Raw genomic sequence first — 15,607 nt, 5'->3', positions numbered from 1 at the left:
TATTGATCCACAAGGGGAATTATTTGGGCACAATAGCTCACAAATCACAATATATTATAATACCAAAGAGCAAAAATATAAATGGTAATAATAAATTTAGCAGCAAAAATAACAAAATACTGGAAGCTACTGTGACCTGCTGCCACTCTCTCAGGTCAAAATAATAAAGGTTCAAAATAATAAAGTAAAGGTAAAAAATATATCGCTCACATACTTCCTTCAACTTCTATCTGTACAACAATACTTCATAGACAGAATCCATACCGCAGTATTCAGCCCTGCACTTGCCTTAAAACACCCTGGCTTCACCTTTGGCAATAAAATATCAGGCCTGTGGAGGAAAATTAAAATTCCACACAGCGATCTCATGCCACTGAAGAGTTCTGCACCAAACAACTGCCACAACAAAGTCCCAGCTGCGCGCCCGGCCCGCTAATGCATCTGTAATACCGGGATACAAATGTTTGGGAAATCATCTGAAGCACTGCGCTGTTCAGAGGGTCACTGGAATGGGGTTTTAATCAAGGGTCAAATGGCTGCTGCCTAATTGGATACATGTTAGTGAATACACCTGGAGTAGTGTGACAGTTGGTCCCTGGTGGGCTGTGCAAAGAAGTATAGGACACAAATTAACAGATGTTGCACAGAATAGTAAAAGCTCCTCTAATTGGCATTGCAGATGGCGGGTGTAAACATTTTCCAGTGTCTTAGCTTGGAAATGAGAGAAGAATGGCAAAAAGTAACATGACATCCAGACGTGGAACAACTAATCTGAGACAAAACTAGCTTTGAATGTGGAACGGGAGAGTCTGTTGTGAGTTAGATATGGGCGGGTTGATACCCAAATGCAAAACTGACAGCTATTGAAAATTATCAGTTCTTATTCAAAAATGAATACTTAAAATGTCTTGCCATTTTTCAATCAAATTGCATTGGTGTTTTGTAATCCATTTTTGTTAAGATGCAAATTTTAATTGAAATTTTCAATCTGAGTTGGAGCTAAGATAATGCCAAATTATGCCAAGCTAAAATTGATCATAGTAGGAAAGGAGTTTTAGTGCATTTTAATACAAAACATTATTAAGTTATCTTATCAATTTCTCGACACATATAATAATATTTAGGGACGGGCTGATATGGGTTTTCTGAGCTGATACAAATATCTGATATTTTGCTGTTGCTATGGTCTATAACCAATGTTTGCCGATACTGATATTTTTGCTTTTAAATCTATAGAGACCCACAAATTTATCTTAAGTTAAAGTAAAGATCACAGATTCACTTTTCATTTTGTAAAAATAATAACAAAATATATTTTACAGAGATATAAAATTATTTGATACAAGTTTGTGTAAACATACAAGCATATAACTCTTCCATTTCCATTTTTAGCCATTAGTCTGTTCAAAAAGGGCACAAAGAATGGGGCAATGGGAAAAAAATCTACATATTATATCAGTACAGAGCACAGATATGCTGTTACTGTCTATACTGTTACTGATATATCACTCATTTCAAATAATATACTGTAACTTGGCATCATGCATGTAAATCTTAATGTATAGAATTAACTATATTGTATTAATCGCTTATTTTAGTAAAAAATCCACACTGTAAATCCAATTTCCAAATCAGACAAAAACAGGACAGCAGGACAGGATACAGACACACAGTAATAAATGGTTTGAGCCCGGTTGATAAAACAGCAGTCACTCTGGTTGTTCTGATAAGAGAGATTCACCGCCACATAGATCTCAAAGCAGCACATGTAGCACAGCGCTGAATACAGAAGTCTATTGCTCCAGACTTTATCAGGTAGGCCCATGTAAACACCGTGTTGTCACCAAAGCACTTGTTTACAACTCTTTGCCCTTCTCGCTGGCTTGTTTTAGATGAGAAAATACTGTCTGAAACTGTAAACATTCTTATTCACAAGGTATTCCTCAGACTCTTGTGTCTATCAGTGTGCTCCCAGTTGTGCTTCTACTGTAAATTCACTAACAGTCTCATTATGCACCTTTGTACACATGGCTTCCACTGCCTGGTGCCATGAAATAGAGGACCATGTGTGGAGCATAACAATATCCAGCAGCTCAGGGTGGGAGCCTGTTCAATTTGCATTTGCACAATACGCCAGTGGGAATTAAAAATGGTCATTACTCTTGTTAGGCATGGGGCCAATTTGTTTAAATGTAAAAAAGGGCTCAAAATTACGCTTGGCAAATGTAAAAATGCAGGAGTTTTCCAACAGAATAGAACAAAATGAAAAATTAAAATATGTTAACTCCCTTCACTGTGTCAAAACGTTGAAGTACAAAACATTGTTATGTAAAATACTAAATCTTTGGTGTTTCTACAAGTCACAAAGAATAACTCATATTCCTCTTTAGTTTTTTAAAGGTGTAGTATGGAACTTTTATTTGCAAATCGCTCGTCTCTGTGGAAATGTTATAGTTTTGCCAATATTGTTCCACAGTATAGCAATAAACTCACCTAGTATTATTCATTTCACAAATTAGTGAGCAGGGATTGCCTCTTCACAGATTTGACCTGTGACTCAACCCGGTTGTGCCACCAGCTTTTCGCATTTGAGATAGACATGTTTAATGCCATACTGTGAAACATTACAGGGAAAGTAAAAACAGCAATATCATGGAAACAAGCAGATGAGAAAGTAGAAAAAGTTACATAGCGCACGTTTAATGCTGGGGCTGAAATAGTTCCCTCAGACTATTTCCTGATGGAGATTTACAAACATTTCCCTAATATCCCTATGACCCACGCCCTCCCCTCCCTGTACCTCCTCACACCCCCCAGACCTCCCATAGCCCTCCTCCCTCCCTTGGCCTCTCAGCTCTGCAGCTTTGAGTTTGGAATGATTTCATGTCTTGGAAGCTTCACCAAACAATTTCTGTGAACAGCCCCGGAGCCCTGAGCCAAAGTGAGCACAGATCGAGCGCATAATGAGGTTTGGGGTGAAGACAAAACATTTACAATATTTACCATACGTTTTTACATTATCAGTGAATGCAACTATTTAGTAGTTTTAACATTATCATTTTCACCTAGTTTAGGCCTTTCAAAATACATTGGTAAACTGTACTTTTCAACTGCATACAGCTGTACAAATGTAGGTTTAGCTCGCTTAAAGGGACGTAGAGAGTTTCCCACATAGGCTAGCCAAATGCGACTCCAACATAAATAAGAGAAAGAAAATGAAAAGCAGTAATTAAAAATTCATACTTCAAAATAGTAAAAAGCAAAATTGAAGTCATTGTACTGGCTGTCATTTGTTCAGAACATTTTTTCTTTAAATACCAGACGCCACTTTTCACAAGTTTGACAAGTGACAATGTGACTACTTTTACATAACAGAAAGAAATTAAAGAAGCAAATGTGCTTTCTTTGTCCCATCCAAGTTCCCCATGCTTAAGAAAAATCTGGCAGTACTTGTATTATCTATTCCTGTGAGCGAGCATGTTATGGGCCTGTACTCGCATTGGCACTGGAACATGGAGTAAGTCAGGCCAGCTCGATAAATCCTTTAGTCTCTGTGTAGTTTCATCTATTATTTATACAGTAATTAAAGGTCTGCTCTGGATAACTGATTCTCTCTGTCCATGCTAATCTATGGAGGTCCACTTTCAAACCATGGATCACAATGAACACAATGAACACCTTCTTTGGTGGTGAAAAAAATCGGTCACGAAAAAGTATTTTTAACGCAAAAAGTTGGAATAAATAAAAACAAGACATTTTGTGTGGAGCAGGGCCACCACCTCAACAAGAAGAAAAAAGAGGAACACCTTGTTGTATGCGTTTTTTGTTTTTATCAATTCCAACACAGAGAGAGAATGGAATAGCAATGAGAGTTAACATCTTGGCATCTTTGATCTTGGGTCAGAATTTTTTTACTGCAACTTTTACAGTTTGACATTAGACTGAAAATACAGTATATGTGTTGAATATTATTTCAAAATGTAATTCTGAAAACGTTATAGGTCTTTATTAAAGACTTACATGAACTAGCATATTCACCTTTCGTCCCATATTGTTCTGTCACTGTCTGAGGAAAGCTCTGCTCCACTTGTCTCTAAGCAACAACCTCCTGAGCACCCTTCCTTCAGCATTTATCCCCTGTCTGCAGCCCCGAGGCACTGTGATTGGCTGTCATCTCTTGCACCACCCTACTGTCTTTTTCTAGATTGATAGCCAAGTTCAATTTCAAGGTTTTTTCTTAGAAATAAAACAGATTATTCCAAGCTCTGACAACATGTTTTGTTCCATTTGGCTTTCTTGTTTTAACCCAAGCTAGTAGCAACGGAAATTCATCATAGCTTTTCAGCCAGGTGTCCTTACAAACACAACTCTCATTTATGTATCTTTATGAGACTGGTTACAAGTTACAAAAATAGCCAACAGGAAAGGACAGTGAAAGTGGTTAGCTTTCTTGCCTCTCAGTGTTCTCCAGTAAATGATTAGTAAATGATTCAGTACAGTCCATGATGTCTCTGGCTCATATTTGGGACAGAAAAATAAGGGAAAGTTGGAAAAAAAAAAAAAAGATACATGATTGGGAGAGGGAGAGCTCAATAATCCTAGAGGGCACGATTTTCACACCATTTAAGTAAGTTTCATGGAATTAGGAGACATTTACCCAGTCAGCAGGTTGTGTCAGTGCGGGCTGGACTGCACCCAGCGCTCAGCATCAGCACCACCAGATGAAAAATTACAATGAAGACTTTCCAACTAAAGAAACTGCCAGCACATCAGAACAAATCATTCAGTGGTAGTATAGGCGTCCAAAACTGATAATAGGTCTATTTTAGATTACTCTAAACTATAACAAACATGTCTATGCATATTGTGAGAGGTTGCTAGAGCCTATATCCAGCAAGTATGAGCATTAAAGGTGCACTGCTTAACATTTCTTGGATAGGGTACACCACATGGTAGTCTCCATGTAGATGACCTTAACTGATCAGCCTGGAATGTTTCACAGTAAGGCATTAAACTAATCTAGGCAGGTACCGATCAGTTTGATGGAGAGGTATTTAAAGGTATTTATGAATAATAAAATCACCTCTAATGACACAAAAGCTGAATAGACTTTTAATGTCATACTGTGGAACATAGCAAGCAAAGCAATACCATATGCCTAAAGAAAAGAAATGTGGCGTATCCTCCACCAAAAAAGTTACACAATACACAGTGCAGTATATATTAAGGATGTACCAATACAGCTTTCCCAGTTCTGATACCAATTTCCATACTGTAATAACTGCAATAACTGAATCAACCAACAATACAGTGACTGAAACAAAAATAAAAAATATGACAAAACTGATCTTTCTGGTCACTGCCCACGTTGGCAATGAGAGTGACAACCTGGAGAGGTATGGCCTCTGAACCCAAGCGGTATTTTGTGGTAGTCACAGCTTGTCCATAATGAACACCATGTTCAAGCACAAGGGTGCCCATCAGGGCATGTGGCACCAGGACACCCTAGGCCAGAGGTCGATGATTGACTTTATTGTCGTGTCATCTGACCTACAGTCAGGTGTCTTGGACACTCAAGTGAACTGATCTCCACCTGGTGGTGAGTTGAGTGCACTGGTGGAGGAGGAAGCCAGAAAGACCTGGCACCTCCAGGAGAGCTTCTCCCAGATCCCGAGGGAGGCTGGGGACATAGCGTCCGAGTGGGTTATGTTCTCGGCCTCTATTGTCAGTATGGTCGCTCATAGCTGTGGTCGTAAGGTCTGTGGTGCCTGTCACGAGGGCAGTGTCCAAACCTGGTGGTGGACCCTGGAAGTAAGGAATGCCGTCAGGCTGAAGAAGGAGTCCTATCAAGCCTCGTGGGAGCCTTTATGCACCTGGAGAAGGCATTCTACCATGTCCCAGTGCGTGTTGGACTCCACCAACATGCACTTTGTCACCGGAGCTTATGGACATAATTTCTAGGTGTAGCCAGGGGCCCGAGAGGGTCCTGTTTGGGGATCACAGGATGTCATCTCTGCTGTTTGCTGATGATGTTGTCCTGATGGCTCCATCGATCTAGGACCTACAGCATGCACTGGGGCGGTTTGCAGCTGAGTGTGAAGTGGCTAGGATGAGGATCAGCTCCTCCAAATCCGAGGCCATGGTTCATGACTGGAAAAAGGTGGTTTGCCCTCTGCAGGTGGGTGGAGAGGCCCTGCCACAAGTGGAGGAGTTCAAGTATCTCAAGGTCTTGTTCAAGAGTGAGGGTAGGATGGAGAATGAGATTGACAGGCGAATTGGTGTAATTGGTTTTACCAGTTTACCAGAAAATCTACATTCCTACCCTCACCTATGGTCATGAGCTTTGGGTAATAACTGAAAGGACAAGATTGTGGATACAAACGGGCCAAAATGAGTTTCCTCTGCAGAGTGGCTGGATGCTTCCTTAGAGATAGGGTGAGGAGCTCAGCCACACTGGAGGAGCTCAGACGAGAGCAGCTACTTATCCACATTGAGAGGAGCCAGGTGAGGTGGTATCATTCTGGATGCTTCCTGGAGAAATGTTTCTGGTATGCCCCACTGGAAGGAGGCCCCTCGCAAGTGTCTGGGGCAAAGGTCTCTGCTTAGATTGCTGCCCCCGAAACCCGGCCCCGGATAAATGGAAGAAAATTGATGGATGGGACATTTTGCAATTCATCCAACCAGCTTCTGGTCAAATTGCCGGTGGACATTGCCTTATATTTGCCTGGAGGGAGTAGTTAACTTTTGTCCATTTTTTTTTTTTTTACATGATTTAAATAATTCATTATCCTGCATCTCACTTTACTTTTTTTTTTTTTTGCACCGACGGTCATACATACCATGCCTTCCCCAGTCACAACCCAATATGTGCTGAAAGTAAACAGCTAAGCAAATCCAGCCCAGGGAGAGATCAGGGTAAATAATATTGTTTTTGGAGCTAATATTGGGAGAAAAGAAGAACGAGTATGGAGGTCCTGTGTTTCACTGCAGTGAATGAAAACCTGCAGCTCATAACAATACACTGTGGTCTTTCCTCGGCTTCCTCAGGTGGGAATGCCTTCATTTCCAAGCCCATTAAAATACCATCAGAGGAGCAAACAGAGGAGGACTGAGGAGCCAGGTTTATTGGCCAGTGCCTGTACAGGTGTCTAAGGGAGCGCTGGTCCACTATTGATTATTTCAATAACAAGCACGAGTGTTGGTACGTCCTAATGTGAGCCAATAACTTTAAGCATGTGATTGTAATTAGGCCAGTGATGTGCAGTAAAACGGAAAATTAAACCTTGGTATTGCTGTTTAGTTTAAAGACTGTGGTAGTAGTGTTAAAAAAAAAGAAATAGCCTAAATACTAATCATTATGTATCAACAACTTTTGCAAATAGTTTTATATGGTCTGGATTTATATAAGAATCAGATCATAATAATAAATAATTATTTTTTTTGTGTTTAAAATTACCATTTTTCACTAACATTGTCATATCAAAATCTGTATTAACAGTGGAGCCTTGTACAGATGAGGATAATAAGAATATGAAGTATAAAGGCCACATGAAGAGGGTTTTTAAGTTCACAGGAGGTGCGTCACTGAATAGGTAAAAGAACGCTGAGGTCGAAGCTGCCAAGTTTATACTTAGAGCAGGATCAATAATAATGTATAGATTTTGGGAAGCGCATAAGGTAAGTCAGAGCGATAATGATGCGGACAGAGGATATGGGCATATAATTGAATATAGCAAACTGTAAAATGGAACAGAGGTGGAAGAACTTTAAGCTGATTATAATGTTTACGTGTGTACAGCAGTATTTATATAGCACTACTGTTGGTATTACAGAACTACAGCTTGGGTCCTATAACATTATACAGACAAATGTATACAGTGCAATGGAGGTTTAAAATGCAAAACTGCAATTAATATACAGAAATAAGGGAATTACATTTTTAATTTATTTGGATTAATACGACCAATTTGTGGTTAACGGGAAGACAAAACAGAGGCATAAACACACACATAAGCTTCGTTCCACAGGATCCTCCTTGAGAAATGCCGTTGGAGCAATGTGTGGACGCCTTTCACTGGCAGCTGTAATTACTTTGATAAGCACAGTCCATCATGAGATGAAAGTGAAATGGATAGATAATCTTTACCTGCATATACCCTCAATTAAACTACTGGATTCCAATTAAGTGATGGTCTGAGGTAAGTAAATGCATTTGGCCTCATAATCTCCACGGACAGGTAAAGGTTTAGCCATTTAACATTAGTAATATGGACCACAGAGCACGCAATCTGTTCTTATCCAAAGATTTGATTTAATTAGCAACACTATTTCAGTATACTAGGAATTATAGGTAAAGAGTCCAAGTATTCTATGTTCTCCTATCATCTTGCACACACGCATATGCCTTCCTTATTTGCAGGTATAAACAAACAGCATCTCTACTCCACATATCACAGCTATGCGTTGTGTTATTTGCAAATGTAGCGGGAGACCCCATGTGTGAAATTGTCTTTGGTACATCATAAACAGAGTAACTAGTGCCACTGAGAAACAGCTGCAGTACGCCACTGTAGATAGTGTACAGTATTGGTGAGCAGGCCTCTATAATGAAATTATATAATGAAACTGTATTTTATTAGGACCATTTTCACTCATAATTAATTAAATTGTTGTGTGTAAATTACAACATAGAAAAGGGCAAACACAGCTAATGAGAAGTCAGATTTTCTTTTGAGTAATAAGGTATTGAAGGTAGCATTTTGTAGTCCTGCATCATATAATTATTACCAAGAAAATACTGTTTCCTGGTAATCGCCTGGATTAGATTAAATAAAAAAGAATAACAACTGTGGCTACTTTTTATGAATAATAACTGATCATTTTTAGTTATCATGCTATTTTCATTTATGCTTTTACTTTACCATACTTTTACTGTGATAGAAATTGCAACCAACACACCATTATGTATAATCTAATTAAAGAAATATGAAAATTGAATTCTTGAAATACTTAAAGGTAAACTATGTAACTTTTTTTGGTGGAGGGTCAGCCAGTTGTTTGTCTCAATAGAGATGTTACTGCTTTGCCTGGAATGGTCCATAGTATGGCAGTAAGGGTGCACTATGTAACTTCTAAGATGGAGGGTCCATTATTTCTTTGCCTGGAAAGTTCCACAGTAAGGCATTACACATATCTCCCTTGCATTTGTTCAATCACAGGTGTTGGATAGCTCAAAAATACCTTAAAACATGAGTTCTTAGCATATGCAGGCTTGCTTCTCCATAGATATGACTAATAATAATCTGTCTTCATTGTGGTTGCCATAGTTATTTCCATACAGTAGAATAATCAAGGCAAAACATTAATATCTCTATGGAGACAAGCAGGTGGCGGACCTTCTACCAGAAAAGTTACACAGTGCACCTTTAAGCAAATCTTTCTCCATGGAGACAAGCAGATGGCACCTGGCACAGTAAGAATTCACCTTAGGTATTTTTGAGAAATGATAAGATAGATCAGTTTAATGTCACACTGTGGGACATTTCAGGCAAAGCTATAAAATTTACATAGAGACAAGCAAGCTGTGAACCCCGCCTCAAAAAAGTCACATAGTGTGCCTTTAAAAACAACAGATAATGAGCAAATATAACGACTTTTTGGTGCTCTACTCCGACTTCATTCTAATATCCGAATGAATCATTATAGAATCATTATGGAAATGCTTGCAAACTCATGATCTTTACTGTGCCCTTCTGCATTCTCATAAAGATGATTTACAACCAATCTGGCAACCCAAGCCCATAACACTCATCCCTCCACTGACTCCACTGTTTTGTCAGCCTTAAACTCTGCCTCTGTGAGCTGCACAATATGTCCTGAATGACACTGGAACACAAACAGAGAGAGGGGATGATGCATACAAGTGCTCAGAACACAGCGTGCGGCGGATCTCTGTGCAAAATCCTTCAACTTGATGCAAAACATGAAAAACAGACTTGGATTTTCCCAGTAGTTCCAGCACCATCAAAACCACCAGTCATCCATTTTGCCCATTATGCCACATTCTCAATCAGCTCGCCTGCTAAAGTGTCCTTGAGAATAATACTGAATTCTCACAAGTGCTGTTGAGGCCCTCGTATCCATTTCATAAATCATAATAAAGTTAAATATTATGTCCTGGTGCAGTGATTAGAGGGGTTAAACATTGGTGTAGGCGATTAAAAGGAGTTACAGGTGCCACTTGTGTCCTCTCCTCTGACTCTGGGACAGTAGAAGAGGGGACTTACGGTGTGAAGGGCACAACGAGTATGATTGCCTCTGTAATTCCATAATCAATATTGCCTATTCCAGCCACATGCTCTGCTCTGTAGTGGGACAGTTCAAGGGATGATAAGCTTTTAAAAGTTTGGAGAGTCATTGGCCACTAAAAATTGGCAAAAACTGGCAACACACACTGAAAATCCTAAGATCACAATACGGACCTAGTCACATTAAGGCTGCCACACACTACAGAAGAATTTACCCGATTTGCTTCTCCCCGAGTTCGGAGAAGCGTGACCCAACTTTGTGTCTTCATGTGTGATTTTGAAGCTGCTGTGCTCCTCGTGTGCGGTGTCAGTGTGACTCTGAGCTGCTCTGTCAGATCGTAACCACCAAACATCAGCAACAATACGATAACACCAAATAAAACAGAGCGTCAGGGGCAGAGGAGTGACGGACACAGAGGCACAAGATACAAACTCAAGAAATAGCGAAAACAATGACTAAAAGACGTTATTACTCACCTCTTGTAAAGATGTACATTTAAACGCAGCACCTCATTCATATTATCCACAGAATTTGTCCTCCACAAATAATGACACCCAGTCCACAAAACAGTGCTAATTACTCAATCTGAAGTGTTCTTTAAAAGTAAAAAGGTGAGAGTAGTTCCTCATGTGTCTCTTTACACCCATGCAGTGCACAAATTGGGATGAAGTTGCAGATTACTGATAGTGACTCTATGTTCTGTGTACTTTATCGCACACCTTCAGTGCATTTAAATGTATCTGAAGTATTACACCACTTTTCACAAATAATAATAACTCAGTTTTGACCTGTATCTAAACTCGAAGTACAATGCGCTGATCTATTGAACACTTAAGAGTCTCAAAGTGAGTAGTTTTACTCTAGACAGGAAACAGCTGTCGCAAGCTGCGCTCTTAACTTTATAGCCTGAGTCATGTCCAGTAGCAGTCTTTGCGATCAAAGATTTAAAATCTCATATGATTCTCCTCATGACTATGGTGTGCGCTTTTTGTCACACGTTTAAAAATTGTTTAAGACTGAAAAATACTGTAGTGTGTGGCATCCTTTAGAATAGTTCAAAATGTGTTGTTTTTGTAATTTTCTTTTTTGTTTCTTAAAGGTGGTAACTTTTTGGTTTCGGTCGGTCACCTGCTTGTTTCCCTGGGTATGTCATTGCTCTGCCTGGAATGTTCTACAGTATGACATTAAACAGCTCTACATTACATCTATTCAATTACAGATGGTTTTATAGCTCAAAAATACCAAGAAAAAACTGGCCTTCTGACTCTGAGTGGGGTTGCCTCTCCACAGATCTGACCAGTAACTTGATCTGGTTTGGACTCTGTGATGATAGAAATGTTTGATGCTATACTGAGAAACATTCCAGACAAAGCAATAACATGTCCATGAAAAAAAAACAAACACACACACACACACACATACATTTGACAGACTCTCCACCAGAAAAGTTACACAAAGCACCTTTAACATGACCAGGTGTGTGCCAAAAATGTAGTAAAATTAGGTATGAGTACTATACATGCCCATAAATATAATTTTCTTTCTCAAAATATGTTATTTTACCTAAAATTTCTGCATTGCTTCTTTTTTATTATATGCATTTCAAAATTTGTTCTGAAATGCATGTGATTCTTGTATTAGTTTATCAGTTCATATTTCAGTCTTCTCTGTTGTTGATGCTCCTGGACATGTTTAGAATTTTGATGTTGAGAAATAAATTGGAAATAGAGCTTTTTTCCCCAAAAATTATTCAGCCCTATTATTCACAATCTGGCTCACACACCACACACCAAAATGAGGATTAAATATTGTCACTTGTCCACCCACAAACCAGTGCCACCAGTGGTCAGTGGGGGGTAGTTGAAGTAGGGTCAGCCAAAATACAGTTGAGATCATCTAGTTGAGGGGTAAATGCTTGTTCTATTAACATAAAACCTGTCAACTTGTTGTGAAAATGTCCTTGGTAGCGATAAAAAAGCTATGGCATCCCGAGCTGGTGCATGTTTTCTATACAATGACTAAGACACTTTAACTAGCTGGCTCTCACACCACTGCACATTGTCCTCCTATGGCTCCCCATTAACACACATAGGCAGCTATATATAATGCATGCTCTATTATGGCCTCTCATGCTAAGGGAAGTCCAGCAGTAATTAGAGGTGAACTCTATTTGCTAACGACCTTCAGTTCCAGGACCCTCGGCAGGCTGACAAATGAGGGCTCTCTGTCCCCGCCACGCCGGGGCTCCCACAGGTTAATGGGAATCAGGGGGCTGAGCCAGAGAGCCCTCCACCCAAAGCACAGGTCTTTTGTCTGTCTATGTATATGTGTGTAGATGTGTAGATGTGCGTATGTGCGTATGTGTGTATGTGTGTGCGTGTATATATGTGAGGATATACTGCAGGCTAATGGAAACTCCAGCTGAGCTGAGCCCCTGTGGTGTCTGGGTTTGGCTAACAGGGATTTCACATTGTTCTGAGTGTCACTAATACCTGGCAGCTCTAACAGGAATTAGCATTGCTCGTGGCCAAGCAATACAAAATGAGGCTTACGGTGGTTAGCTCTTTGTTTGTGGTGCTGGAGTGAAGACCTGTTTGTGTTTGTATATCAATCATTAACGAATGTTTCAGGGACTTGGGATGTTAACAATGTTATCACAAAATTATAATCTGGGCTAGCCAGGTAATTATTCTCCACCGTGTGAAGTCTCTGGTTTGGTACAGTTTTAATACAAGCTGAGCTTGATGGTTTTATCTTGATTCTAAGTGACACATACTGAACACTGACATGAGATCTGATAAGGTTTCTTAATTAATTTAGAAAATTGCAAAATCTCAACCAATACATCTTTTGTTCTTTGGTTTAAAACTGATCATACACATGTGCTGTATGTTTTTTATAAAAAATAAAATAAAAATTGCTAGATAATATAAAAATGCATAGACTACTCAAATCTTTTGGGACACTGTACTCATCCTATCTCTGTATGAATGTGTACGACTGATGGTGGTTGAAAGGGCACATGGTGCAGATTCTCAGCCTCATTTCCATCAGTCTGTCTAAAAGGCAGCTGTGGCTACAGAAGTATTTTACTCTCACAAGCTATAAAGTGAATAAAAAAGTGATACGTGTTACACTTTTGGAATTCAATATCTTATTTATCAACTCTATATAAAGCAAATCAGGTCCACTTCATCATTTTACTTAAAAAAAACTCAGATTATATTGTGAAAAATTGAAATGTGCTGATCTATAGTGTCTATTTTTCAGCACCTCCAGTGGATCTGATGTTAACCACACTGACTCTAACTGTCTCCTTTCATATCTCATATTTTCTGTTCACTTCCCAATTTACTGTAAAACATTTTCTCATCTCCGACTTTATTCACTTTTTTACCGTTGCACTGCCTGCCTTCAAATGGCGGCGCTCCCCTCGCCGGGCACACACTTCCATCTTTGGGTAATTATGTCTTGAAAAGAGCTATGGAGGAAGTGGATTGCCTGTGAAAGAGTGAAGAAGAAAGGAGACACTCAAAGGCAGATATAGGAGAGGAGAGGAAGTTAGGAATCCAGGATAGATACTGAGGGCAAAGCCAGTCAGGAAAATTACAGTTTTATTATAAGCTTCCAAAACAAAAGAATAAAACAAATATATAAAAAAGTTAAATCATTTTTATTTTGACATTAATATTACTGCATAAACAGCTCTGGTCGCTTTCATTGCAGTACGCACTTCAGTTTAATTCTCCATCGTCATTTGGAGGAAGAAAGGTGCCATTTGCTTTGGCGACATGTGAGCTCTGACATTTGCCCACACTTAGGTCAACACCTGTCCTCTGCTGCAGCTATTAGTAATAATGAGTTTCATAGTCTAATTTAATTGAAATCTTGAGTGTAACTTAACTAGGCAACAGTTGAACAGCAGATTAACTCTAATTTAAATACTCCAGAGAACTATACTATATGATTAACAATACTGTAAATTATATGGATTTAAATACATTTGTAGTCAAAATATAACCAGTAAACTATGATTTATTAATAAAATAGAAGGGCTTTAATGGTTCACACAGCCCCATACACCACTATACAGTTAAGACTAAACTGGGATTGAAGACTACATCAAGCCTAGATCAAAACTATCTAAACCAGGTCTAGTAAAGAACCAAACCAAGCCCACATCAGCTATTACAACTACTACAACTACTACAACTACAATTATATTTTGCAATAACATGGATTCTAGGTACATGGGAAATTAAAAAGTTGAGTCCAAGTTAGGGTTTGAATATTTGCTGTGTGAAATAGTTTAGCAGAACAATTAAAACTGCATCACACGAGCAGGAGTTGCACAAAGGTACAATATCAACACCTTGTAGACACACTGCTGTACAGATTACCTTATTACATTCTCAGTTTTGCCAATTATAGCTAGTTAATGCTCTGATGGGGAACAAATGTAAAAAGTCTGTGTCTAATCTCTCATTAACATTTCAAACTAAGAAATAAGAAATAAACTGGCTATAAAATACTACTGGATCAGATGAGGTTGTACTGAAATATGACAAAAGAAAGCAATTACAACGTCCTTTGAATGATTAAAGGCAATAACAAGCAAAGAGTATTATGTCTCTTCTTATGAAGGCTGCACATTCTCCGTACTCTGGTATGGTGCATAGTAATTGCTGCTGTGTCATCCTCCACCAGAGAATTGTAAAAATTTTAATTACTATTATGCCGTATCATTAGCTGGCAATATTGTCCAGAGATGCTCAGGCTTTCATGTGAAATGAGTCCCACAACGCAGAGAAACAGCTCTTTCTCCCTGGCATTTACCGCACCGAACAGGCATGAAATAAAAGCTGCTCTGACGCCAGTATGGGAGTACACTTAATGGTCTCGACATGAAGTAAACTTGTTTATTTTAACACAAGCTGACACAAACCAATCTTCATTCTGGACACAGTGTGGGGGTTTACTCAGACAGTGTTCACATTTGCGTAATCATCACATCAAAATGGGGCTAAATCTGAGGCTAAATCTGTACTCGACCAGGACTAGAACAGGACGAAACAAGGATTAAATCAAGACTAACCAGGACTAAACCAAATCTGCCTTAGGACTTTATGGCAAAGAAATGATTGGCAATAATTAATGTAAATAAATATATAGTAGTAAGTAGAACAGTCCATTGATGGAAAAATTTAAGCACAGTCCCCATGCTGCCACTTTATACTGTCATTGTGTTGTTGAGCAAGACACTTCACACATTCACAGATTTGGTCCTAGTTTGAGCCCA

At 39.0% G+C, this 15,607-nt stretch overlaps 1 protein-coding gene across 1 annotated transcript in view; it reads right to left on the bottom strand.

Moving 5' to 3' along the window:
• Positions 1-13,762, bottom strand: part of cntnap2a (contactin associated protein 2a) — a 269,259-nt gene extending 255,497 nt beyond the window's left edge. The window contains 2 exon segments of the mRNA XM_055151264.1: positions 5,640-5,805; positions 13,706-13,762. Coding sequence (XP_055007239.1) covers positions 5,640-5,805; positions 13,706-13,762 — 223 coding nt within the window.
• Positions 13,763-15,607: the final 1,845 nt, after the last annotated feature.

The sequence above is a fragment of the Boleophthalmus pectinirostris genome, unplaced genomic scaffold, assembly GCF_026225935.1.
Source record: "Boleophthalmus pectinirostris isolate CB_2022bp ecotype Guang Dong unplaced genomic scaffold, ASM2622593v1 HiC_scaffold_15, whole genome shotgun sequence".
Taxonomy (NCBI): Eukaryota; Metazoa; Chordata; class Actinopteri; order Gobiiformes; family Gobiidae; genus Boleophthalmus; species Boleophthalmus pectinirostris.
The sequence above is the reverse complement of the archived record's forward strand: the minus strand, read 5'-3'. Positions and strand labels throughout refer to the sequence as shown.